Raw genomic sequence first — 27,864 nt, 5'->3', positions numbered from 1 at the left:
GCCCTGCATGCATTGTTTGTAGTTTTCCTCTGGACATGTAATATAATCTTACAGAACTCTGCATGCAGGGCTCAATGGGGTGTTTGTCCCATTTGATGAAATCTTGTTTTGCAAGTGGACACCACACCTCGCTGCCATAAAGTGCAATTGGTTCAATGACATATTCAATTAGTTTTAGCCAAATTTTAATAGGTATTTCAATTTGAATTTGCTTTTTAATGGCGTAGAATGCCCACCGTGCTTTCTCTCTCAGTTCAATCACTGCCTCATTAAGGTGTCCAGTTGAGCTTATTTTTAAACCTAAGTAATTGTAGTGTGTGCAGTACTCTATATATTTTGTACCAATTGAGAACTCTGGTCTAATTCCCTGAGATCTGGATCTTCTCTGGAAAATCATTATTTTAGTATTTTTGGGGCTTACTGCCTAGCTATCTCACTAGCTATCTCACAAAACAAAGTCTGGCCTGACATAAAATAATAACATTAAAAAAATGAGACACAAGAGGCCTATGAGTCATGTGACTACCAAATGGCACCCTATTCCCATAGGGCTCTGGTCAAAAGCAGTGCACAAAATAGGGATTATGGTACCATTTGTGAAGCATCCATACATCACCCTGGGCAGTGGGAGAGTCTGTGAAGAGTGGCCAGTGTGGGCGAGCCTCCAACACCAGTCCATAGCTGCGTCTCAAATGGAACGCTATTCCATTGGGCTCTGGCCCAAATGTGTGCATTATATAGGGAATAGGGTGCCATTTGGGATGTAGGCCATCTATAATAGAGTGCTAATAGGGAGGGTGGCAGAGGGTAGCAACGCTACAACAACACAGGGTTTGCAAGCCCTCCAACAAATGTAGGGGCCATTCTTACCGCTTTGCCCTCATGCTAAAACAAATAATGAAACAAACAAACCCTCTGGCACAATGTGGTGGAGAGACAGAAAGAGAGAGGAAATGGAGAGATAGACAGACAGAGAGCAAGAGAGAGAGAGAGGGGAGAGAGGGAGGAGGACACAGGATGAAGGCCAGAGAGGGATAACATAAGCCTCAGTAGACTCTTCAACAGTATGACAGCAGTTCCCATGTCTCGCTTGGCTATCAAGGGAGAAGGAGACTGACAGAGAGGTATCATCCACAATATCACCCAAGATGAAAGCCAACAGCAAGCACTCAGGTATGACAGGCAACCTGTCAATCAAGCTTCTCTCTCTCAGTGTCAACATCATACTTTCATAACACAGGAAAATATGCCTGACAACTTGGAGACCTAGCTAAGGCTCAGAGGATTCTGTGATAAACAGAAAGCTGGTTGAACACTAACGCAACGGGAGCGTTGTGTGTGGGGGTATATAGACGTGTGTGAGTGTGTGTGAGCATGGCCTCAGACAGATGCACCCAGGGCCTGGGTCATTAGCATGCAGCAAGGCTGTGAGAATCTGTGTGTGTGTGTGTATGTGTGTGCTGTGCGTGTGTCAGGCTGCCCGCTGCTACCCCTCTACTTGAATTGCATGTTGCTCTAAAGAGTCCCCTGCTACTGGGCCACACACACACACACACACACACACACACACACACACACACACACACACACACACTTAAAATATTTGCGTTTTAGTTGCATGGCCAAGGTGGTAAATGCATTAGGAAAAGGCACAGTAAACATCAATTAAGTGGAAATGTGCAGGAGCCCGGCAGTAAGTGGATCATGAAAATGATTTAAGACTAATAAAACTATCCAGCCACCTTGTTGGTTAATATGAAATACATCCTATAATGTCACAGTAAAACATATATATTTCAAAGTAGAAACCCCACCTCTTTAATGAGTATCTTAAATAATCCCACGGCACACCCCCATCCCCCCCTCCCTGAAAGAAAACCCCAAAAAGAACTAACACCCTTGCCTTTCGTGAACTAACTCTCGCACTTGGCTTTTTTCTGCTAGCACTGACTTGGCTGATAGCTACTTTATTGAGAAGAAATGTACTTAATATGACTGTGATATGTTGCTTCCCACCTAGCTATCATAAGATGAATGCACTAACTGGAAGTCACTGGAAAAGAGTGTCTGCTATATGACTAAAATGTAAAAGCAGATTGAAACAAAGTTGAATACCCTACATTAGTATTATTTATTGAAATAAGAATGACGTGAGAAAAGCACCTACAGTAAAATGTAAATACTAAAGAGAAGGGCATTCTTAAATCAATGCTCACCGGACTGCCCTCATTTAAAAACGTAAGGGAGAAATGGTCAGTGGTGGAAATGTAAATCTAACTCTTTGCTTAAAAAGGCACTTAATATTGTATTATATTAATTGGACTTGTAGGCCATTGGATAATTACGCCAGTTAGAGAGGGGAATTTAAATGATTTCCAGCACAGACAGACACTGCCACCCGCAAACCTGTTGGGTTCATATCATTTTACATTTTCCCAATTCCCAAACACTCAGAATGAAATGGAATCTACTCCACAGTAAGAAAAATGGCAAATACAGACAGAAATTACACCACATAAAATGTATCTATTATACAATCCAAGTAGATTAACAAGTGTACACACTCAAAACAATCTAACATACAGTGAGATTCTCCATCTTCATCAATGGAAAAAAAAAGACCAAACAGATCAAGTCATCTGTATTTTTTTGTGTCCATCACAACTGGTCCCCTATTCACTAAATAGTGCACTACTTTTGACCAGGGCCCACAGGGATAGGGTACCATTTGGGATGCAGATATTGAAATAAAGAATAACTAACGTCTGACTTATATCTTCTTACCTGATAGGTGGAGGTAGCATCGCTGCCTGTGTCTGTTCCCAGGTTGGTGAGCTTCTCCTTGAGCTTGTGGTGAGAGCGGTGTCGGAGGCAGTAGACCACAGTGGAGGCCAGCAGCACAGCCACGATACACAGGATAGACACCACTGTCAGGATCATGTACTTGGTGGACTCGGCCGTGCTGTACTTGGTAGGTATCTGGTTTATCTGGCTTCTCTGTAGGGAGGGGGACCGAGGGGGGGAAGAGAGAGCGAGAGCGAGAGGATTACACATTATTACATGATGAGAGGATGTTTTAAGACTTCACACATTTTCTTTATCTAAAAATGTTTATGTTTTGGTTGGAAATACAGTTGAAATCGGAAGTTCACATACACTTAGGTTGGAGACATTAAAACTTGTTCTTCAACCACTCCCCAAATGTCTTATTAACAAACTATAGTTTGGGCAAGTCGGTTAGGACATCTACTTTAGGCATGACACAAGTAATTTTTCCAACAATTGTTTACAGACAGATTATTTCACTTATAATTCAGTGGATCACAATTCCAGTGGGTCAGAAGTTTACATACACTAAGTTGACTCTGCCTTTAAACAGCTTGGAAAATTCCAGAAAAAGATGTTATGGCTTTAGAAGCTTCTGATTGGCTAATTGACATCATTTGAGTCAATTGGAGGTGTACCTGCAGATGTATTTCAAGGCCTACCTTCAAACTCAGTGCCTCTTTGCTTGACATCATGGTCAAATCAAAAGAAATCAGCCAAGACCTCAGATTTCTTTGCCTGGTTCATCCTTGGGAGCAATTTCCAAACGCCTGAATGTACTACGTTCATCTGTACAAACAATAGTACGCAAGTATAAACACCATGGGACCACGCAGCCGTCATACCGCTCAGGAAGGAGACGCGTTCTGCCTCCTAGAGATGAACGTACTTTGGTGCAAAAAGTGCAAATCAATCCCAGAACAACAGCAAAGTACCTTGTGAAGATCCTGGAGGAAACAGGTACAGAAGTATCTATATCCACAGTAAAAACGAGTCCTATATCGACATAACCTGAAAGGCCGCTCAGCAAGGAAGAAGCCACTGCTCCAAAACCACCATAAAAAAGCCAGACTACGGTTTGCAACTGCACATGGGAACAAAGATCGTACTTTTTGGAGAAATGTCCTCTGGTCTGATGAAACAAAAATAGAACTGTTTGGCCATAATGACCATCGTTATGTTTGGAGGATAAACAGGGAGGCTTGCAAGCCGAAGAACACCATTCCAACTGTGAAGCACGGGGGTGGCAGCATCATGTTGTGGTATGCTGCAGGAGGGACTGGTGCACTTCACAAAATAGATGGCATCATGAGGAAAGAAAATTATGTGGATATATTGAAGCAACATCTCAAGACATCATTCAGGAAGTTAAAGCTTGGTCGCAAATGGGTCTTCCAAATGGACAATGACCCCAATATACTTCCAAAGTTGTGGCAAAATGGCTTAAGGACAACAAAGTCAAGGTATTGGAGTGGCCATCACAAAGCTCTGACCTCAATCGTATAGAACATTTGTGGGCAGAACTGAAAAAGCGTGTGCGAGCAAGGAGGCTTACAAACGACTCAGCTACACAAGCTCTGTCAGGAGGAATGGGCCAAAATTCATCCAACTTATTGTGGGAAGCTTGTGGGTTACCCGAAACGTTTGACCCAAGTTAAACAATTTAAAGGCAATGCTACCAAATACTAATTGAGTGTATGTAAACTTCTGACCCACGGTGAATGTGATGAAAGAAACAAAATCTGAATTAAGTAATTCTCTACTATTATTCTGACATTTCACATTCTTAAAATAAAGTGGTGATCATAACTGACCTAAAACAGGGAATTTTTACTAGGATTAAATGTCAGGAACTGTGAAAAACTGAGTTTAAATGTTTTTAGCTAAGGTGTATGTAAACTTCCGACTTCAACTGTAAGTATGCACATCGATGTTGCAGATAAAAATCTGATTATGTTTTTGTTCCATCATCTGTGCGTAATAGTAATTACATACTAATTATGTAAACTCCCCAAATAGAAAAACAAGATTATTTAGGTACACATTTAATGAAATAATATATTTTGAAATCAGTAACGCAACCACTGTTTGCTTCATTGGACACAATAGTTTCCCTACTGTATTTTTCCTATGACATCATTACAAACAGTAGAACCTGTGACTCGTAGCCAATGACTAGTTGACTAGCTACAACCTGTCAAGCACTTAATCCACTGCCAAGAAAAATACATCTAAAAGCAAACATTGGGATGTGAAACAGCCTACTTCATTTTGCACAGTACATTGCTAGGAAGAAAGCCCAAAAATATAGAGAGTACTAAATTAAAACACCATATAAACCTACACCCAAATAGGCTACATATGGAAAAAGCATTACATGTACAAAAACATATTAGACATGGGAAATTCATTATGTTATTCATTAAAAGCAGACTGTCTTACTGCTACATGGAATTAATTTCAGAGGCCAGTGATCTATGGATAATGGCCCTGCTCCATTCTAACTGGCATGCATTCCAAATGGCATCCTATTCCCTTTATAGTGTACTACTTTTGAACAGGGTCTCTAGTGTCCCATTTGGGAAAAGGAATAGAGTGCCATTTGGGACACAGGCCCAGCCACAGTAAATCAACAATAGCCTGATAATTATCTCTCATTAGAGACAGCATAAATGATGTTAGCAACAATACGGAGCAGTGGGAAGAATGAAGAGACGAGAGCTGCAAATTGCAATCCCAACTACCAGACCTACAATATCCCCTTTTTACAGGATTTTCAAAAGAAATCAATAGTGAGAAAGGCTTGGTTGCTTGGCTTGACTCTGTGCTGCTTGCTACAAGATGGGAATAATTCGTTAACCGATTTTTTTCTTCTTTTTTACATCCTCTTTGTAGTGTTACAAAAAATATATATTTTCCAACCCCCTCTCTCTCACAATTATAAATGTCTCACTATGCTATTCATTATCTTGTTCTAATAGTATTGTAATATGTAATGCTATGTATTCAGCGTGCCACATTCTATTTTCTACCCTGTATTACATTGCAGAAATGCAAGGCCCTCATTTACAGTGAAGTTTCTTTTTATCCCTGCGTCATAAAGATGATAAAGGCAAGCAAATATTGTGGGTCTAAAAAAATGAAAAAGGCCCGGTGGAACCTGGTCGGTCGGTGGCAGGCCAGGGGTCATTGGGATTAGGGCCGGACCAGTCTGCATCCCAGTTAATGGAAATGTGTGTTGAAAGAGGCTGTGATGGCATCCCAAATGACATCCTAGTCCCTATATGAGCACTACTTTTGACCAAGCCTTTGGTCAAAAGTAGTGCATTATATAGGGAATAGGGTGCAATTTTGGACGTAGCCTGTGAGATGGGCTCTGCTTGGGCCTGCCTGCCTGTCACAGACGTGTAAGCCCCTGGGAGGTGGAAGGGAAGGGGCGGCCAACGAGCGCTGCACAAAGATAGTTCTGGAATGCCTTGTGTTGTGAGGCTGTGAAGCAGGGTACCCCACCACTACACTGAGCGGTGTAGATCTGTTCCCCCTGATTTCATTCATAGCTGGCTGCATTCAGCACCTTGAAAGAATGAACACAGAAATCCCCACAAAGGGAGACAACAGTTGCCCAATGCTTTGAGGGGTCCAACTTGCCTGGGAGCATTAAGTCCTACTGTAAAGCCTGGTTGAATGGTAATGTGATGGTCTTAAAAGGAAACAGTGGAAAGCTCTCTTATCTCTTGTCTCACTAAGGCCCTCAGTGCTATGATGAAAACTAGCATTTCTCAGTCTGGGAGGTAGAATCCAAAAAATACTATATTATTTCTAAAGATTATATTCTAAAAGATTCTTAACATTCTATTTCCACTGACCTTCTCTCAGTCCCTGGGAGAAAAAAAAGAATGTAAAGCTGATGTATCTAACAGAAATATTGCAAAATGAACTGAGCAGAATGTTTATTGTAAACACCCTCATTAATAACACATTTTAACTGCATGACACACTTGCTTTGATTCCAATGATCTTCTGCAAAATGTATTTTTACTTGCTTGGATAGTAATGGCCATATTTAGTCTTAAATCTGTAACTGTTCACTCATTCCTCACTGGACAGATGCTTTAACTTCTAATACTTACTCACTCTCTTCTTCATAGCTGCCTTCTTATGCCTCTCTCTCTCTCCCTCTCTCTCTCTCTCTCCCTTTCTATTGATTCAAACAAATGTAGTCTGACTTCCCCTGCTTAATCAACATTGGGTGCGGTTGTCAGTGAAGTAGGGACGTTTTAAATCACGTCTATGAAAAATTAGGAGCTGAGGTTCTGATTGTGGTGCAGAACCACAGAACCAGATGCTGTGGCATAGAGCAAAAACATAATAATAATTGAAAAGCAAAAAGCTTCCAGAGGGAGAATGTTCCAAATAAATATGCCTATACAGTGTGTGTGATTATTATCTGAAGGCCACATGTTTTCCTTCATGCATTTACAAATAAAATTGAACACCAAAAGAATGTGTTATCTTATATATATTCGGTACAAAAGCAACATAGAATAGAGATGACCAGGCAGGCCAGACAGACATACAGACGGACAGACAGACAGAATCTTCTGTTTAATACTGCAGCTCCAGGGCCTTCATTTCCTACTCTCTCTCCAAAGGCTTAGCACTTTCAATCAAATGACATGGCAACATCTTGACGCACAGAGGACTGTGTAAGACTGAATCACATTATATATGGAAATAAATGCAGAAACATTTGCATTTCTTAATTATGTTTGGTCAAAAATAGATCAACAAAAAATATATGTGCCAGTATGAATATATATATATATATTTTAAATCAGGAATTGACACAGATTTCCTTGAAAACAAATGTGATTGGTATAAAGATAATTTGTAGTCTGACATCTAATGTTTTACATAATATAAATCACTTAGGCTACTGTTGGGTTTTTAACTTACATTTGTCTAGCTCAATTTTAAGAAACAAATATTTAGTTTCAACCATATTTAATGGAATGCAAAAAAATATAGAGAATAAACTGAAAATAATGTCTGAGAGCAAAAGAGAAGGGAGTTCCTTTTATGACGAGAGGTCTATTGTCCATCTGTCCTAAAGTGATTGTACTTGCAAATTTCCATATCACACAGGCAAACGTCATCTGACATACACAGTTCCTCCTCAGCATGCATTGGAGAAAAACATTAGCATAGCCGTCAAGGATGGATGCTGCACACTATGGCTTCAAGCTTTTCATTTCAACACATATCAGATGTAGGCGAGTCTGCCCATAATAACACTGATTCTCCTGAGAGAAAGAATATCCTATAGGCTGCAATAATCTCAAGAAAGAGAGAGAAAGGATACTTAATTAAAAACCATTCAATTCATGCAGATAAATTCATTCAAATAGATGTATTATTGCTGCAAAATTGCCAACATATAAGACAAGTGTATTTCTCATACAATCCATAGGTTATACAGGTTTAGAGTATGATGAGAGAAAACTGTTACGATTCTGTTCTATAGCGAAACATACAAAATAAAGTTACTAAAACATTTGAATTAAATGTGCAGAAAAACATGGGCAATACAAATGCAGAGGTGGATTTGAGTAATGGGCTCTTTATTTTCACCTTTATTTTAATGTAGTCATACCGAGACAAAGGTCTCTTCTTCTCTCTGACAAAATTAGAGACCTCCTAAATCCCATCCAACATGTTTTTCAATTCTTAAATTTGAAATAGAAGGCATAGAGAGAGGGCTTGAGTTGAGGGATGTTGGTTGGCTTGGTGAGGGGGTATGACGGATTAGGGGGCTCCCTTAGATAAAAGGCAGATGGATTTCTACAGCTCTGGCTTACTCAAAATCATTGAAAAAAGGTCAGGGGGGAGAGAGGCGCCTAACTATTGTTCCCAGCCAGCTACTTGTGAGGAAACAATGATCTCTCCCTAACCTCGGATAATACAATGCCTTTGAAAAGTTCACCCCATTTACAAAACCTTTCAGCAAACAGGCGTGTGCGTGCACACACACACCCACGCCCACTTTTCAAGAGAGCAATTTAACAATTCAAGAGTGTATAAATTGGAAACACAATTTTCACACACTTTACCACACATAATATCAAATATATATAGACCTACTCTACTGGACGTTGCTTCTATTTTATTCCGTTCTTTGGATCTCTGTCTGGTAAACATAGCTATACAACTTTGCTATTACGCACTCATATTGTGATTCATGATGGTCGTCCAAATGAATGATATGTACACAACATTAAAACAAGTAAATGATCCATATAAATGACAACATGAAGTGCCACTATTGCATGCATAATAACTGTTCTATATTCAATAAGGTCTGCTCACTTCAATGTATCAGAATACCCGATAATAGTGAATAGACTAGACAAAAATAAACCCGATAAATATAACGTTATGAATATTTTTTATTAAAAAAATCTAGATTTGCTAGGCTACAGAAATATGCACGGAGATCACCACTGGCAACTGTGACCCATCAAATCTTCGTGATGCGTAAAGTAAACTCCAGGTACTGAACCGCGCTAACTTCTGATTGCTATCAAAGTGTTGTCAAAATAGATCGAAAATGTGAGAGACGTTAATAAAAATATTATTTTTTGATTTCAGGCTTTGGTTAATTAATATACAATATTACCACAGGAAGATTACGCATGGTCATCATATGAAATACAAAAACGCAATGCATGTTGCGCAATTATCCATATTGAGCAGTATCCTAGGCTATAGCCTATGCATGACAAAACACGTGAATAGATAAGCATATGAACTCAAAGCACAATCAAAATGATGATCAATACCCTACACAACATACGCCTGCTGAACATGAGATATCTCGAGATAGCGAGAAGCGAAGCCGAGTGGTGTTGCAATAACGCGTAATCAGAAGCGTGTATTTACCCAAATCCATGTTGAGATGCTACAGAGATTCCTTGAGTTTCAGCTATTCCCTATTCCATCTGAGAGCACGCGCGACACGGCTGCCGATGCACAGACACTAGCAGCCGCGGCGACATCAGCATGAATGACTCTGGTCTTTCGTCTCTCAAAAGTTCACAGCCTCTCTCTTCCATTCATTTCATCTGTGACAAAGGCGCACACACGGCAGCGGTTGCACTGCTCCGTACTCCTCAAATGAGGTGAAAGCTTGGAGAAAAATGTAATACACCAACATATTTTTTTTCTCTCGACAAACTCAGAAGTAAGAGGAGCCTCAACTGTACCAGCACGCTGAAAGCTGATCCAATGGAAAGGAGAAGCCTTTGGGTGATTTTATCGCTTTGGAAGACTAGAAAGTGAGAGGCTCCTTATATTCAGCAGTCCTTGAGTCGGTGTCTGTAACACACCACGTCACATCCACTGGTTGCTATGGTGATGCCTCCACATGTTGCGGACAGTGCAGTGAACATAGTGAAAGCTTGAGGAGAGCTCAGAGCTGGCTGTTGAAAAGCTTGTCGGGAATATGAATGGTCCCTGCGCAATTGCTTGCCTCTCATTTATAAAATTGTTTAGGGTTAGCTTATGGAATAGCCAAACTAGGCTTTCTTTCTATTTATTTTGTTTCCTTCTTGGACATGATTACTAATTGTTTCATTCCACGAAATTAGTACGTTCTGCATCTCTTTGATATTTTAAGTCGAAATTGTGCACCAATATTGAATTTTAAATGCCTGTTATATTAAATGAAGTGCCCTTTAATATAGACCGCATGGAAAATGTAATAAATCTGATGTTTAATATGAATACAAATGAAGCATTGTGTCAAGTCCTTCTGTGCACTCTGTGACTTCCAGGAAGATTTCTAACACCCTTAACAACCAACATTTCTCCAAGTTTTCCGCATCCTTGTGAAGCCCTAGTTATTTTGTTGCTTTGACAAATTCATTTCTGAAGTTAATTATTTATTTCATGTGACTAGTGATTCATTTTAAGCTAAAAAAATATATATAGTGAAACTATTCCTTTAAAAAAAAAAAATTCCCCAAAAGAAACATTGAACATCTAATAGTCAAATCATAGTGTAAAAGCAGGTGAGCTGGTTCTACTCTTTTAGCACTTTTCTGGTGTTTTGTGGCGGAAAACTGTGGGTCAACCATAACATGTCAACCCTGTTACACATAACATGTCAACCCTGTAACCCATAGATAGACAGGCTAGACATTTCTTTACAATGTCACATTTTTTGTATAGCTTGCATTCAATTGCCCCTCCCTGTTGCACACAACAAGCTTCCATTCACTCTGTCAAAAGGGGATTTATAGCAAATTTAAGATTACATCGTCAACCCTGTTACGGTCAACCCTGTTACGTTATGTCACTTAGTAGGCACTTACTATCGTATTTTTAAAATTGAACCTCGAGATCGGAAAATATGTTTTTATTAAATTGAACATGTGCTCTTCATGACAGAATGTCAACGTTTTTTCAACCTTGTTACACAACCCCAAAAGGCACTCATTTCGTGGAACAACCAAATTAATGGAAGTAAATGGGTGAAACCTAATAATTAGTTTTACATCTATGGGTTGAAAATCATCCTTTAGCATTCACCTGCTCCCCCCAAAAATGCCATCATAAAAAGTGAAACCTGACAACCATCATTCTTGCTGTCTTATGCCAGTCCTGCTGAGACACAAAACTAGGTATCTGGTTTTTGGTATTGCAGGTGTCAGCATTGACCATGCACTGCAGTAGTGACTCACAATTTCCTATCCTCAAAAGACCACAATATGCAGAGAGAGGGAGCAGAGACTTATTCCACTACAGTACACACAGGGACAAACATCCCCTCAAAAAACAATCAACAAATACTGGTAATTAGTTATTAGCACCAGAAAGGACTGATCCTATGTAGGGCAACAGCTGCAGCAAACATGGGGGAAGGAAGGCTGGGTTGCTGGGTCTGAGAAACCAGGAGGGGGACAAGGGGAGCGGTGGAAGGGAGAGAAAGAGTTCAAGAAGGTATGTGTCCTGAATGGCACCCTGTTTCCTATATAGTGCACTACTTTTGACCAGGGTCCATAGAGAACAGGGTGCCATTTGGGAAGCAGACTTAGATAGGGGAGAGAAGGAGATCTTGTCTAATGCAGATGACAAGTCTTGGTGGGACGCTTCAGTTTATCTTTCTATTCAGGCCCCACTCTTGCGTTCGTTGGTCCATTGTTCCCCTGTGTGACAGCTGGAGGTGACAGGCTCAGCTCTTGGACAAAACAGGGCCCTTTCACGTGCACCGGGCCAGACTCGGACAAACAGAAAGGATGCCACAGCCAGCTACAGCTTACATCTCCAATATCTAATTTCCCCCTTAGCAGCATGCAAACACTCTCCATTCGGACAGGCTGGCTAGCACAGGGGTTTTCTAACTCTAAGCAGCATCTTAAAAGGCAGGACACAGCAAGAAGACTCTACGGTGGATTAATTGTTGGAGTTAAAAAAGGGTTGTTTTGGAATGTATTCATTTATATTGATTTACTATTCATAGCTTCCGCTCCAAATGAGGTACAAATATAAAACCAACTGCGGCGAGTTCCCTGACCTCTCTTGTCCATAATGCTATGGCAATACATTTGATATGAGAGATGGGGAAAAATAAGTGCAACTTCTTTTGCCAAGCCGAGAGCACAAATTCAGTAGCAGCCCACCAAACTAATCTCTCCACCTGTCAAAGTCTCTTGGTATTCTGAACAAAACAAACATGCAAAGCAAAAGCCTGTATGAGTCTCAAACGGCGCCCTATTCCCTATATAGTCCACTACTTTTGACCAGGCCCATTGTTAACCTTCGTAACCCCTCAACATAGACTGCAGTACACCATTATGCACCTATAACACTTCGCCTCCACATCCTCTCTCCGCTGCTGAAAAACCAACAGTGACGAGGCACTTCATAAGGGCAGAGAGGATTTATAGTGATATTGAAAAGGATTGGACACAGAGAGAATAAGCAAGCAAAGGAAGCCTATTTTCTCTGCAGTCCGGGTGCTTCTTCACGCTGCTCAAGCTGTACCTGTCCAGACAGCCCACACAGAGCCTGCGTCCCAAATGGCACCATATTCCCTATATAGTGCATTGCTGTTGATCAGAGTAAGCTCACTTCACAAGGTGGAACATTTTTGACAAGCAAGCCCATATAACCAGCCTGCGTGGGTGTGTGTGTGTGTGGGTGTGTGTGCTGGAGAGACTGGCCGGGCTCAGGCTCTGTCTGCAGTCTGACAGGTGTCTCCAGGATTTCCACTAAATTGAGCATTTCATGCTGTGTGCTTGATTTCATATCCCAGGTCACATAGTCCTTGGTTGGTCACAGAATAGTGTGATCAGTCCTTTAAAAAAAGGGGCTAAAAAGGGTAGGCTTTAATTTACATCTGAAAACATACTCCACCCCTTCAATATGCCACTAAGGTACTCTAGCTGTTTTCTCACAATGAATTCTCAAATAAATAATCAAAAGATCATCTTACTGTCACCCCCCTTATCCCATCGTTATATAATCATCAACTGTATCCAGAATGTACCATTTTAATTAATAGAAAAAACTGCTAGTGCACGAGAGTGTAAGAAATGAGTAGCTCAGATAAGGTACAGTTACTTAGCATATTCTGCCACTACACAGTATAAGAAGAGTAGTAGTAGACTGGTACTGAGTAGACTGAGGTCTGGCTCCATGAGTACATCATAAAGCAAAGAACTACCAGATGTAAAAAAAAAAACTAGAATTGTCAGGAACCGTATTTTTATCACAATCCTCTCAGCCTGCCAGGAACAAAGAGAGCCAATTCATTCAGGAGACTCTGAGGCATTCTCAGCTGTGTGTGCAAGCGCGCATGGGCGCTCTATGTTGAAAAGATCTATGCATGCTACGAACACAATTAGAATTCTGAAAACAGTTTTTGTTGGGAGGAGACGTTGTCTCCCCCAAGTGTCTTTTGACTGACCACCTGTGTATCTGCCGGGGTGAATGAAGAAACCTTGAAATTAAGTGAGCAAGGATGTTCAATGCTTATCCACTGAATGGGATTGCTCTCCAAGAGCATGCATTTCACTGGCATAATGTTACAGGTGGCTAGCTGGGGATGTGCTGTTGTCAGTGGAGGGGGTCTTCTACAGCTGTTCGTCATATACTTTATACAGAACATAAGGAAAAATGATGTTATTCTATTCTATTGTAAAGATATAAGAGTCTCACTGAAATACAGCAAGGAATACAATAACTAAAATATAATTCAACTTACAGAAACAAAGAAAGAGTATACAATATTGACTTAACGTTCTCGTACTGTGACTGAGATAGGATAGGTGTCACGCCCTGGCCTTAGTATTCTTTGTTTTCTTCATTATTTTAGTTAGGTCAGGGTGTGACATGGGGAATGTTTGTGTTTTGTTGGTTTTGGGTGTTTCTATGGTAAAGGGGTTGTTGGGTGTAGTATATGGTTTGTGTTGAGTACATGTGTCTAGCGTTGTCTATGTATGTTTAGTTGTCTAGGAGAGTCTATGGTTACCTGAATGAGTTCCCAATTAGAGACAGCTGATTTCGGTTGTCTCTGATTGGGAGCCTTATTTAGGGTAGCCATAGGCTTTCATTTGTTGTGAGTAGTTGTCTATGTGATACGTTTGTAGCCAGTGTGTGCACATCGTTGTTTTAGCTTCACGATCGTTTTCTTGTTTTGTTTAGTGTTTAAGTGTTTTTGTTTCGTTTGCCTACTTCGTTAAATAAAAGGAGATGGCTTATTTTCCTAAAGCTGCGTTTTGGTCCGTCAATCCTCCACACGATCGTGACAGAACTACTCACCAATACAGGACCAAGCGGCATGGAAAGCGGCAACAGGACCCACCTACACAGGATTCGTGGACATGGGAGGAGATACTGGATGGTAAGGGGCCGTGGGCACAACCGGGAGAATATCTCCTTCCTCGTGAAGAGCTGGAGGCAGCTAAAGCCGAGAGGAGGCGATATGAGGAGGCAGCGCGGAGACAAGGCTGGAAGCCCGTGAGTACAACCCAAAAATTTCTTGGGGGGGGCCTTAAAGGGAGTGTGGCGAAGTCAGGTAGGAAACCTGCGCCTACTCCCTGTACTTACCGTGGAGAGCGAGAGTACGGGCAGACACCGTGTTACGCAGTAGAGCGCACGGTGTCTCCTGTACGCGTGCATAGCCCGGTTCGGTACATTTCAGCTCCACGTATCGGCCGGGCTAGACTGAGCGTTGAGCCGTATGTCATGAAGCCGGCCCAACGCATCTGGTCACCAGTGCGTCTCCTCGGGCCGGCGTACATGGCACCAGTCTTACGCATGGTGTCCCCGGTTCGCCTACATAGGCCGGTGCGGGTTATTCCACCTCCCCGCACTGGTCAGGCGACGGGGAGCATACAACCAGGTAAGGTTGGGCAGGCTCGGCGCTCAAGGGAGCCAGTACGCCTGCACGGTCCGGTATTTCCGGCGCCACCTCCCCGCCCCAACCCAGTACCACCAGTGCCTCCTCCACGCACTAGCCATATGGTGCGTGTCTCCAGCCCTTTACCACCAGTGCCTAAACCACGCACCAAGCCTCCTGTGTGTCCCCAGAGTCCTGTGCGTCCTGTTGCTGCTCCCCGCACTAGCCCTGAGATGCGTGTCCCCAGCCCGGTGCCACCAGTCCCGGCACCACGCACCAGGCCTACAGTGCGCCTCAGCCGGCAGGAGTCTGCCGTCTGCACAGCGATGCCTGAACTGCCCGTCTGCCAAGCGCCATCCGTCTCCCCAGCGCCATCTGAGCCATCCGTCTCCCCAGCGCCATCTGAGCCATCCGTCTCCCCAGCGCCGTCTGAGCCATCCGTCTGCCATGAGCCTGCAAAGCCGCCCGTCTGCCATGAGCCTGCAAAGCCGCCCGTCTGCCATGAGCCTACAGAGCCGTCCGCCAGACAGGAGCCGCTAGAGCCGCCCGCCAGACAGGATCTGCCAGAGCCGCCAACCAGACAGGATCTGCCAGAGCCGCCAACCAGACAGGATCTGCCAGAGCCGCCAACCAGACAGGATCTGCCAGAGCCGCCAACCAGACAGGATCTGCCAGAGCCGCCAACCAGACAGGATCTGCCAGAGCCGCTAACCAGACAGGATCTGCCAGAGCCGCCAACCAGACAGGATCTGCCAGAGCCGCCAACCAGACAGGATCTGCCAGAGCCGCCAACCAGACAGGATCTGCCAGAGCCGCTAACCAGACAGGATCTGCCAGAGCAGTCAGCTAGCCATGAGCAGCCAGATCCGTCAGCTAGCCATGAGCAGCCAGATCCGTCCGCTAGCCATGAGCAGCCAGATCCGTCAGCCAGCCATGAGCAGCCAGATCCGTCAGCCAGCCATGAGCAGCCAGATCCGTCAGCCATCCATTAGCAGCCAGATCCGTCAGCTAGCCATGAGCAGCCAGATCCGTCAGCTAGCCATGAGCAGCCAGATCCGTCAGCCAGCCATGAGCAGCCAGATCCGTCAGCCAGCCATGAGCAGCCAGATCCGTCAGCCAGCCATGAGCAGCCAGATCCGTCAGCCAGCCATGAGCAGCCAGATCCGTCAGCCAGCCATGAGCAGCCAGATCCGTCAGCTAGCCATGAGCAGCCAGATCCGTCAGCTAGCCATGAGCAGCCAGATCCGTCAGCTAGCCATGAGCAGCCAGATCCGTCAGCTAGCCATGAGCAGCCAGATCCGTCAGCTAGCCATGAGCAGCCAGATCCGTCAGCTAGCCATGAGCAGCCAGATCCGTCAGCTAGCCATGGGCCGTCCCTCAGTCCGGAGCTGCAGTCCCTCAGTCCGGAGCTGCAGTCCCTCAGTCCGGAGCTGCAGTCCCTCAGCCTGGTGCTGCCCCTTATCCTGGTGCTGTCCCTTACCCTGGTACTGCCCCTTAGTTCGGAGCTGCCCCTGACCCTGGTACTGCCCCTTACCCTGGTACTGCCCCTTAGTCCGGAGCTGCCCCTTAGTCCGGAACTGCCCCTTAATGCAGTGGGGTTAATGTGGAGGGGGGTCATTTGGAGGAAGCTAAGGAGGCGGTTAGGGACTGTGGTGACGTGGGGACCACGACCAGAGCCGGAGCCGCCACCGTGGATGGAAGCCCACCCAGACCCTCCCCTAGACTGGTTAATGGTGCGCCCGGAGTTCGCACCTTAAGGGGGGGGTTATGTCACGCCCTGGCCTTAGTATTCTTTGTTTTCTTTATTATTTTAGTTAGGTCAGGGTGTGACATGGGGAATGTTTGTGTTTTGTTGGTTTTGGGTGTTTCTATGGTAAAGGGGTTGTTGGGTGTAGTATATGGGTTTGTGTTGAGTACATGTGTCTAGCGTTGTCTATGTATGTTTAGTTGTCTAGGAGAGTCTATGGTTACCTGAATGAGTTCCCAATTAGAGACAGCTGATTTCGGTTGTCTCTGATTGGGAGCCTTATTTAGGGTAGCCATAGGCTTTCATTTGTTGTGAGTAGTTGTCTATGTGATACGTTTGTAGCCAGTGTGTGCACATCGTTGTTTTAGCTTCACGATCGTTTTCTTGTTTTGTTTAGTGTTTAAGTGTTTTTGTTTCGTTTGCCTTCTTCGTTAAATAAAAGGAGATGGCTTATTTTCCTAAAGCTGCGTTTTGGTCCGTCAATCCTCCACACGATCGTGACAATAGGCCTTCCCCTTGGTACAGACATGTATTCATCACCTGACCCTCACAGTGTTGTTAATGTGGCTCTGGTGGTGTTTAATCAGCCACATTAGTTGAAGAAGAAAACAGACAACTGGGTGACTTTTAAACACTGAAGACCTGAGAGCACTAGTAACAAAATCTGCTACACAGCCAGAGGGTAACATTGTGGCACATTTTTCACAACAATTTTGTGGCCATTATCAAAGTCGTGTTTTTTTTTTTAAACACTACAAGCCAGGAAGGGGGTGAGGTCACATTTTTCACAATGGGAAGGAGAGAAAAAAAGAAAACATTAAAAGCTTGCATAATTATTCATCATTAGCTGCACCCCCTCTGGACCAGGCCCATGTCATTGTCATGACAACAATATTCCCCACCCCCACAGCACCCTCCCCACCCCACCGCTCAAACACCAAACACCAATGTGACACGCTCTCAACTGAAAATGTCCTCCAGGCAAGCAACTTATGTCTGCTTCCCAAAAGGCTCTCTATCCCCTACATAGTGCACTACTTTTGACCCGAGCATAGTGTACTCTATATGGAATAGGGTGCCATTTGAGACGCATACTGTACATTACCCCATGTCTCTGATGGTTAGGAAGGGGAGAGTGGCAGTGGGCCAGGGTGCTTGAGCCTGAGCCATCCCCTCCCCTGCCACCCCTTTCTCTGGCCAGCCAGCCTGGCTCATGTCTCATGGTGTCTCATGGTGTACAGAGTGACTTAAGGCAATGGCTCTGATTTCACAGTTTAATTAGTGCTAATCTGAGGAAGTGTGGCCAATGGTAATGGGTTGGCACACACAAAGTAGCAACACAGGGGAATGTCAGGACAGGGTGTTGGGATAAGAAACCAGGATTCGTTTCTGAGCTTGATATTCTTTTTACATGAAGACTTTGTACCCTTAAGTCAGTAAACATGCATTTGTAATGAAGAGTGCTACTACATACTATATTGCACAGGATCCTGCATTTTACGGCACAGTAGCTCTCTTGCACAGCTCTGCAATGCGCAATTCAAATATATTTACAAACAAAAATGAAAAACAAATAATATTCCATATAAATGTTGCCTCTCTTTTATTACTCATTGACTGACGGATTTGTGGGAAGAAAGGAGGAGGTGATGAGGGAAACTCCTGAACCTTCTATTTTAATTTAAGAAACATTCTAATCAAATTTCTCTAGATGCATTTATAATTGATATGCAATCAGTCACTTGAGACAGATACCTCCGACAGGTATTCATCCATTACATTTGGGCTTGTGCTCATTTCATGGTGCCTGCCTGTTCTACTTTTGTTGTTTATGCGTATTCAAATAAAAATATGTAATTATTAGTTACTCATTTGAAATGTCTCTCTTGGTAGTGAAAGTGCCTGATCTCCACAGAGACCTTTCTATCCTACAGGGGTGTGTTAAGATGCCCTTTGAGAGGAAACAGATAAAACTACATCAACATTTAAATCTTTTCACTGTGATCCAAATGATAACTTGATCAAATCTGTCAAAAGTTTTTTTTTTTTTTTGTGCTCTGGGATAGGATAAATGTAGTGTTTGGTGGTGAGCAGTAAATAGTTATATTGCCGTCAAAATTATTACATCTTTTCAGTAATTTGATAAAAACTACCAAGGTCAATCCGATGGGAGATTGCTCTCTCTCTATTATTCTCGGTCTCCAACAACCTCTTCTCTCGCTCTCTCTAGCTCTCTGTCTAGCTCTCTGTCTAGCTCTCTCTCTCTAGTTCTCTGTCTCTAGCTCTGTCTCTAGCTCTCTGTCTAGCTCTCTCTCTGCCAATGCTTCTGTCTTCCCTTCTACAGCAGAGATTGTTTTCGAAAAAAAAGTATAGTTTTTTAAAATGTTGGTGAAATGTCTGGCACACGAAGTACCAATTGCTATTCATAATATAGATGTAGACATCCTACATCAGGTAGGATCAGGTAGGGAATATAACAGAAACCAGTAATACGCTAAATGGAAAATTAACTCCAGCTAATTGTTCAGCATACACTGCATGCTCCGATTAAAAACAACTAAATTTGCCGATATAGGAGGAAGACAAACAACAATATTATGTCAGGACCCGGTGTGAGAAACAGTCAATAATAGTCGGCAGAACCCAGAAGATGAGGCAGACACAGCAGTACTAGAGATGGTGGTTTAATAAAAGGAAAAGATCTTCAGGCAAAGAATCTAAATCCACAACGACAAAAATAAAGCCAAGAGGAAAAAATGGATATCCTCCAAAATACAAAGAAAATCCACAAAGTGGTAAGAACAGCAGGGAAAAAACAAACCTCAAAAGACTAATCAAAAATAAACAAGAACAAAACCAGAGAACCTCTGGAAAATCCAACAAGAGAAATATATGTTCACAACAAGGCTGGGGCTGGGTGCTAACATACAAACACTGAGCAAAGAACTGAGGAACACACAGGGTTTAAATACCAACAAGGAAACGACACACAGGTGCAAACAATAATTAGAGCAAGGAAAAAACAAAAGGTTCAAAAAGGGTGCAATGGGGACATCTAGTGACCAAAACCTGAACAATCCTGGCCAAATCCTGACATATTACGATTAAAGTAATGTATTAAATGCATATGTAAAACAACTGAGCAACAATACCAGTATAAGCCTACAACTGAACAAATGTTACCTTGACCTTTTATGATTTCAATTACATTAAATTAATATAATGAGAAATTCGTGCAAGACAACGCCGTAATGTTGATTATTAAATCAAAGGGCTCTATTCAATCTGTAAAGCTGAAGCGTTACAGATTCCGTGATAGAAATTTAAAGGTAATTTCCGATTGAGCCAACATAGCCAGCGCATAGCATGAATGAAGTCTCCGCTAAAGCGGGAAAATTGCCTTTCAATTTCAATCACGCTGTAAAACTGAACTTTCCGCCATGCAGATGAAATAGAAGTCCAAGAAGAGACACATAATAAACAAATAAACAACATCGGAAAGTATTCAGACCCCTTGAATTTTCCACATTTTGAAATGTTATAGCATTATTCTGAAATAGATTCAAATGTTTTTTTCCCCACAATACCCCATAATGACAAAGCAAAAACAGGTTTGTTAAAAAACTGAAACATCACATTTACATAAGTATTCAGACCCTTTATTCAGCACTTTGTTGAAGCACCTTTGGCAGCGATTACAGCCCAGAGTCTTCTTGGGTATGACGCTACAAGCTTGGCACACCTGTATTTGGGGAGTTTCTCCCATTCTTCTCTGCAGATCCTCTCAAGCTGTCAGGTTGGATGGGGAGCGTTGCTGCACAGCTATTTTCAGGTCTCTCCAGAGATGTTCGATCAGTATCAAGTCCGGGCTCTGGCCGGTCCACTCAAGGACATTCAGAGACTTGTCCCAAAGAGTTGTCTTGGCTGTGTGCTTAGAGTCGTGGTCCTGTTGGAAGGTGAACCTTCACCCCCCAGTCTGAGGTCCTGAGTGCTCTGCTGCAGGTTTTCATCAAGGATCTCTATATACTTTGCTCAGTTAATTTTCTCCTAGTCTCCCAGTCCCTCCCGCTGAAAAACATCCCCACAGCACAATGCTGCCACCACCATGCTTCAGATTAGGGATGGTGCCAGGTTTCATCTAGACGTGACTCTTGGCATTCAGGTTAAAGAGTTCAATTTTGGTTTCATCAGACCAGAGAATCTTGTTTCTCGGTCTGAGAGTTTTTAGGTGCCTTTTGGCAAACTCCAAGCGGGCTCTCATGTGCCTTTTACTGAGGAGTGGCTTCCGTCTAGCCACTCTACCATAAAGGCCTAATTGGTGGAGTGCTGCTGAGATGGTTGTCCTTCTGGAAGGTTCTCCCATCTCCACAGAGGAACTATAGAGCTCTGTCAGAGTGACCATCAGATTCTCGGTCACCTCCCTGACCAAGGCCCTTCTCCCCCGATTGCTCAGTTTGGTCTGGCGGCCAGCTCTAGGAATAGTCTTGGTGGTTCCAAACTTCTTCCATTTAAGAATGATGGAGGCCACTGTGTTCTTGGGGACATTCAATACTGCAGACATTTTTTGATACCCTTCCCCATTTCTGTGCCTCGACACAATGCTGTCTGTCTGCCTGTTGCCGACTCTTAGCAAACTTTTTGAAAAAATTGTGTTTGACCTGATACAATGCTATTTCTCTGTAAACAAATTAACAAAAGACTTTCAGCATTCTTATAGAGATGGGCACTCAGACTGTACTGCACTGACACAAATGACTGATGATTGGTTGAAAGAAATTGATAATAAGAAGATTGTGGGAGCTGTATTGTTAGATTTCAGTGCAGCCTTTGATATCATTGACCATAACCTGTTGAAAAAATGTATGTGTTGTGGCTTTTCAACCTCTGCCATAGAAAACATAGGGTTTTCTTTAATGTAAGCTTATCTAATGTTAAACATGTAAAGGGTGGTGTACCGCAGGGCAGCTCTCTTGGTCGTCAAATATTAAACTTTTTTTTTTACCAATGACCTGCCACTGACATTAAACAGTCTGTGTGTCTATGCATGCTGATGATTAAACCCTATACTCATCAGCAATCACAACTAGAGAAATCACTGCAACCCTAAACAGAGATTTGCAGTCAGTTTTAGAATGGGTGGCTAGTAACTAGTCCTGAACATCTATTATACTAGTCCTGAACATCTATTAAACTAAGAGCATTGTATTTGGTACAAATAATTCCCTAAGCTCTAGACCTGAGCTGAATCTGATCATGAATAATGTGGCTGTTGAGCAAGTTGAGTAAACTAAATTTGTCACGTGTGCTCCCTCTCCGGCCTCTAGGTCAACCAGGCTGCTGATTATTGCGCACACCTGTCACCATCGTCACAAGCATCAGCGCCTCATGACAGTCACCTGGACTCCATCACCTCCTTGATTACCTGCCCTATGTATGTCACTCCCTTTGGTACCTTCCCCAGGCATTATTGTTTCTGTATCAGTTTCATGTCTGTGCGTTGTTTGTATTTCTTGTTTTGTATTATGTTTTGTTCATTTATTAAATTATTCACTCCCTGAACTTGCTTCCCGACTCCCAGCTTTACAAAATGACTTGGTGTGCAAACTGTCATGGTCAAAACATATTGATTCAATGGTTGTGAAGCTGGGGAGAGGTCTGTCTGTGATAAAGAGCTCTAGTTTTACCTTATCTTGATTATTGCCCAGTCATATGGTCAGGTGCTGCTCTTCACTGTAATCAGAGGGCTAATATCAATACTGCGCATGCCAGTCTCTCTTGGCTAAAACAAACACTTCTTGTTTTTATAAGAAACATTCATGTTATGAAAAGTCCAAATTGTTTGCATGGTCAACTTACACACAGTACTGAGACACACACTTACCCCACCAGGGGTCTTTTCACAGTCCGCAAATCCAGAACAAATTCAAGAAAACATACAGTATTATATAGAGTCATGATTGCATGGAACTCCCATCAAAGTGAACAGCAAAACTGGCCTCAAAAATCAGATAAAGCAACACCTCACCGGACAACGCCTCTCCCCCATTTGACCTAGATATTGTGTGTATGTACACACATGTAGACTATGTGTGACCTTTTACATTTATATAGTTCTGTCCTTCTCTAATAATGTTCTGTATTATTTCATGTTTTCTATGGACTCAAGGAAGAGTAGCTGCTGCTATCGCAACAGCTTATGGGGATCCTAATAAAATAGAAAAAAATACCAAAGAGGCTTGTATAAGTTTTTTCTTTCTTTTCAGATTTTTCTCAGCAGAAATCATCTGATGAGATCCCCTCCTGAGTCACATGATGATGATGATGCTTAATGTGTTCACAAAGCAGAAGGGAAGGAGTTGATGATAACAAACTGTCTCCTCATACCGCAACAGCCCCGGGAACCCACCTGCTCTAAAGGTCAGGAATTAACTCACACTGCTCAGCCCCTCCCTCCCTCCCTCCCTCCTTCCCTCCCAATAATGAAAATAGTGAGTTGTGAGGGCTGTTAAGAAGACCAAAAATGTATCCTATGAGTACATACCAATACATTACACACTACAGACCCAAAACACATGTCAGTACCAACAGTGAGTCCCTGCTGAGATCACTGAGGGTGAGATGGTATAACACGACAAATGGTACAACACGACTAATACAGTACAGCTCTTTGCATTACAGCTCTAAAATACTGTGATAGCACAGAAATGAGACAGAGATTGAGATAGAGATGGAGATTGTGATCGAGAGTCTATATGTGAGTCTGTTTGGTTTTGAACTGTGAGAGTCACCTACCCGTTGTATTTATAGTTATGTGCAACAGCACCATAGCGATCCAGGAGCAGCATCTGATGTGGTGAACAACTCTAGAGCTATCCCAGCATGCCCCAGGCCACAGGCCTCATAGTGGATATGCATCCCAAATGGCATTCTATATGGTGCACTACTTTTGACCAGGGGCCTGTAGGGCTTTGGGAATAGGGTGCCATTTGGGACACAACCAGTCTCTCCCAGGATAGGTTACTTGTAGCCACCATGGTTGTAATCAATTCAAATGGCTGTGTGGGGCTATCTAATCACTAATCACGCTCCTGTGTTTTCTTTTTGGTTAATTCCTTCCCCTTGGTGTCTAAAACACAGTTTTGAGGACAGATTGGAAGGAGAAGAACTCAAGCTGAACAAAGCAGCGCAGGGAACTGACTGGGATTAGTGGTAGCTACTTCAGGACAATTATAATCTGGTTTCTGCCCAGATTCCTTATATAACACTACTCATAATTGGACCTGTGTTGAAGAAGTGTGGAAACAACAATGCCTGTGTCCCAAATGATAACCTTGTCCGTATATAGTTCCCTTAAAGGGCTTAGGTCAAAACTTTTAATTTTTTTCTGTTATTTTACCAGGGAAATTGACTGAGAACACGTTCTCATTTACAGCAACGACAGGGGAGAGGAGGGGGATGAATGAGCCAATTGTAAACTGGGGATTATTAGGTGACCATGATGGTTTGAGGGCCAGATTGGGAATTTAGCCAGGACACCGGGGTTAACACCCCTACTCTTACGACAAGTGCCATGGGATCTTTAATGACCTCAGAGAGTCAGGACACCCATTTAACATCCCATCCGAAAGACAGCACCCTACACAGGGCAGTGTCCCCAATCACTGCCCGGGGGCATTGGGATATTTTTTAGACCAGAGGAAAGAGTGCCTCCTACTGGCCCTCCAACACCACTTCCAGCAGGACCTGGTCTCCCACCCAGGGACTGACCAGGACCAACCCTGCTTAGCTTCAGAAGCAAGCTGGCTACTTGAGCACTATATAGGGAATAGGGTGACATTCGGGAAATAGGGTGACATTCGGGGAATAGGGTGACATTTGGGGAATAGGGTGACATTCGGGGAATAGGGTGACATTCGGGGAATAGGGTGACATTCGGGGAATAGGGTGACATTCGGGGAACAACCAATGCGTGTGTTGTCTAATGGTATAGCTATAACATCAAATGTGAATTTTTGTTTTATTTCAAACTCAGATATTGACAAATTAAATGGGTGCTCTACCCGTCATCACCTTTTCTGACCTACAATCTACAATGAGCAAAATATAGTATATCCAGCAGAACATACAGTATGTAGAATATAAAAACCTTGAAGGTGGGCACTTTGAAAAAACTTAACTCAGTCTCTGTCTGATTACAGTAGACATGATCCATCTCAGTTTTCTCAGAGAATCCATTTCAGAGCAGAATCGTGAAATGGAGTAGCACTCTCCACCCGACCCAGGCTAGGCAAAGAAGATTGAGGTAGCAGTGCAGCACCAGACATAATCTGAATAGGCCTTGTTTGTGTCCTAAATGCACCCTATGCCCTACATAGTGCAATATACATTTTTTCCAGGGCCACTCATATGTAAAATGTATACATTTGACAATTTTTTTTTCAAAAAACAGATAAAGCAACACCTCACAACGCCTCTCCCCTATTTGACCTAGATAGTTTGTGTGTATGCATTGATATGTAGGCTGCCTTTTATTTATTTTTTATGTAGTTCTGTCCTTGAGCTGTTCTTGTCTATTGATGTTCTGTATTATGTCATGTTTTGTGTGGACCAGGAAGAGTGCTGCTTTCGCAACAGCTAATGGGGACCCTAATAAAATACCAAATACTAGGAAATGTGATCAGACCCCTATGGGTCATGGTCAAAAGTGGTGCACTACATAGGGAATAGGGTGACATTTGGGACACATCCCCTTCCCTCTCACAACAGCAGTTCAATTGGTGATATTAGGCTCCATTCAGGCCTAGTATTGAATTTTTTCTCTCTCTCTCTCTCTCTCTCTCTCTCTCTCTCTCTCTCTCATCTCTCTCTCTCTCTCTCTCTCTCTCATCTCTCTCTCTCTCTCTCTCTCTCTCTCTCTCTCTCCTCTCTCTCTCTCTCTCTCTCTCTCTCTCTCTCTCTCTCTCTCTCTCTCTCTCTCTCTCTCTCTCTCTCTCTCTCTCTCTCTCTCTCTCTCTCTCCTCTCTCTCTCTCTCTCTCTCATCTCTCTCTCTCTCTCTCTCTCTCTCTCTCTCTCTCTCTCTCTCTCTCTCTCTCTCTCTCTCTCTCTCTCTCTCTCTCCATTGAACTCATCGCTGCCATTTTGATTATTGGCCTAAATGTAACACAGTCATCGAGACATACTTACTGCTAAATCAGTAACAGAGATAGGAGAGAAACTCCATGGTATGTTTAATAGAGACGTGGCAGAGAACGGTAATGCTCACGACTTGAGCCCAGGAAAGCCAGCCAGAAAAACTAAACGTGGGTCCTGAAAATGGAGGTTCGGTGGCAGCCGGTGCTGTTTCAACTGACACGTCCATCATCATAAAGGTGCTTTATATTGCTGACTGCTGAGCACAGAAAATAAAGAGTTTGTCCAGTTTATTTGCTCTGTCATGTTCGCTGTTTACGTGTATGTTCGACACAAAATCTGTCAAAGTATGTCTTTATGCTCTCAGGAAAACAGACACTCTCACAAATATGCTTTGCTGTAGCAGCCCATGAGGAAACCACTCAAATCAATGTCATAGGACAACTCAAAGACAAATAATAAACTCAACAGAGTCTAACATCATAGCTGATTCCCAAAATGTATTGCAATATTTCGGTAAAAGGGTGCCATTTGAGACGCAGCCCATAGAAAGAAGGGTACTTACATCTGTGATTCCAGCCTCCAGAATGATCACCTTGGCCTCCTTCTCCACTGCATCCTTCTGGTGAACTGGGAACGGGAGAAACAGGAGCTTGTGTGAGACTAGACTGCTGTCAATTTTTTTATTTTATTTCACCTTTATTTAACCATGTAGGCCAGTTGAGAACAGGTTCTCATTTACAACTGCGACCTGGCCAAGATAAAGCATAGCAGTGCGACAAAAACAACAACACAGAGTTACACATTGGATAAACAAAAGTACAGTCAATAACACAATAGAAAAATCTATATACAGTGTGTGCAAATGGAGTAAGGAGGTAAGGCAATAAATAGGCCATGGTAGCGAATCAATTACAATTTAGTAAATTAACACTGGAGTGATAGATGTGCAGATGATGATGTGCAAGTAGAAATACTGGTGTGCAAAAGAGCAAAAAAGTAAATAAAAACAATATGGGGAAGAGGTATGTAGTTGGGTGGGCTATTTACAGATTGGCTATGTACAGCTGCAGCGATCGGTAATCTGCTCAAATAGCTGATGCTTGAAGTTAGTGAGGGAGATATAAGTCTCCAACTTCAGCGATTTTTGCAATTCGTTCCAATCATTGGTAGCAGAGAACTGGAAGGAAAGGCGGCCAATCACTCTTATAGTAGAATATGTGAAGCAGGTGGTTAGAGGAGCAGCTCCAAGGAGAGACAGTCTATGTCGAAATGGTGCCCTATGCCAATATAGTGCGCTACTGTTGACCAAGGGCAAAAGTAGGGCACTCAATAGGGAATAGAGGGTCATTTGGGACACACACCACTGTCTACTAATCTATTTCTACGCAATTGGTTAATAACTAGCACTAGTTTAAATAACGTGCTTAAGGCATCGAGTGCATTTCAAATAGGCCTGAGGGTATTTGATATAAAAGCAAAATCAAGGATTATTTTCCTCTTGGTGATTGAACTAGCAATAACGTATGTATATTTTGTTACTGGTAAATTATATTTCCATCTCTTTTGCAACTGTTGAATATATTAAGGCAAATCGTACCCGAAATAGATTTATAAAACTCATGTTGAAACCTTCCTTCCTTCTTTCCTTCCACTGCCTTAAGAGGAAATAATTGTGAGGTTTAATTGAAATTCATGGAGGACTAATATTAAAGGAAGAACAAAATGTTATGAAAAACTGTGCATAATTGGCATCAC

The 27,864-nt window shown here is 42.8% G+C and overlaps 1 protein-coding gene across 1 annotated transcript in view; it reads right to left on the bottom strand.

Annotated features, from left to right (window-relative positions):
* The window catches only part of LOC129823986 (receptor-type tyrosine-protein phosphatase N2-like), a 191,577-nt gene that overhangs the window by 46,623 nt on the left and 117,090 nt on the right, over positions 1–27,864 (bottom strand). The window contains exons 14-15 of the mRNA XM_055883207.1: positions 26,672–26,736; positions 2,785–2,997 (exon numbers count right to left, since the gene is read on the bottom strand). Of these exons, the coding sequence (XP_055739182.1) occupies positions 2,785–2,997; positions 26,672–26,736 (278 nt within the window). The remainder of the gene's footprint in view (positions 1–2,784; positions 2,998–26,671; positions 26,737–27,864) is intronic.

The sequence above is a fragment of the Salvelinus fontinalis genome, chromosome 26 (assembly GCF_029448725.1).
Source record: "Salvelinus fontinalis isolate EN_2023a chromosome 26, ASM2944872v1, whole genome shotgun sequence".
In the NCBI taxonomy this organism is placed as follows: Eukaryota; Metazoa; Chordata; class Actinopteri; order Salmoniformes; family Salmonidae; genus Salvelinus; species Salvelinus fontinalis.
Note: the sequence above shows the minus strand (reverse complement) of the source record. Positions and strands in the feature narration are given on the sequence as shown.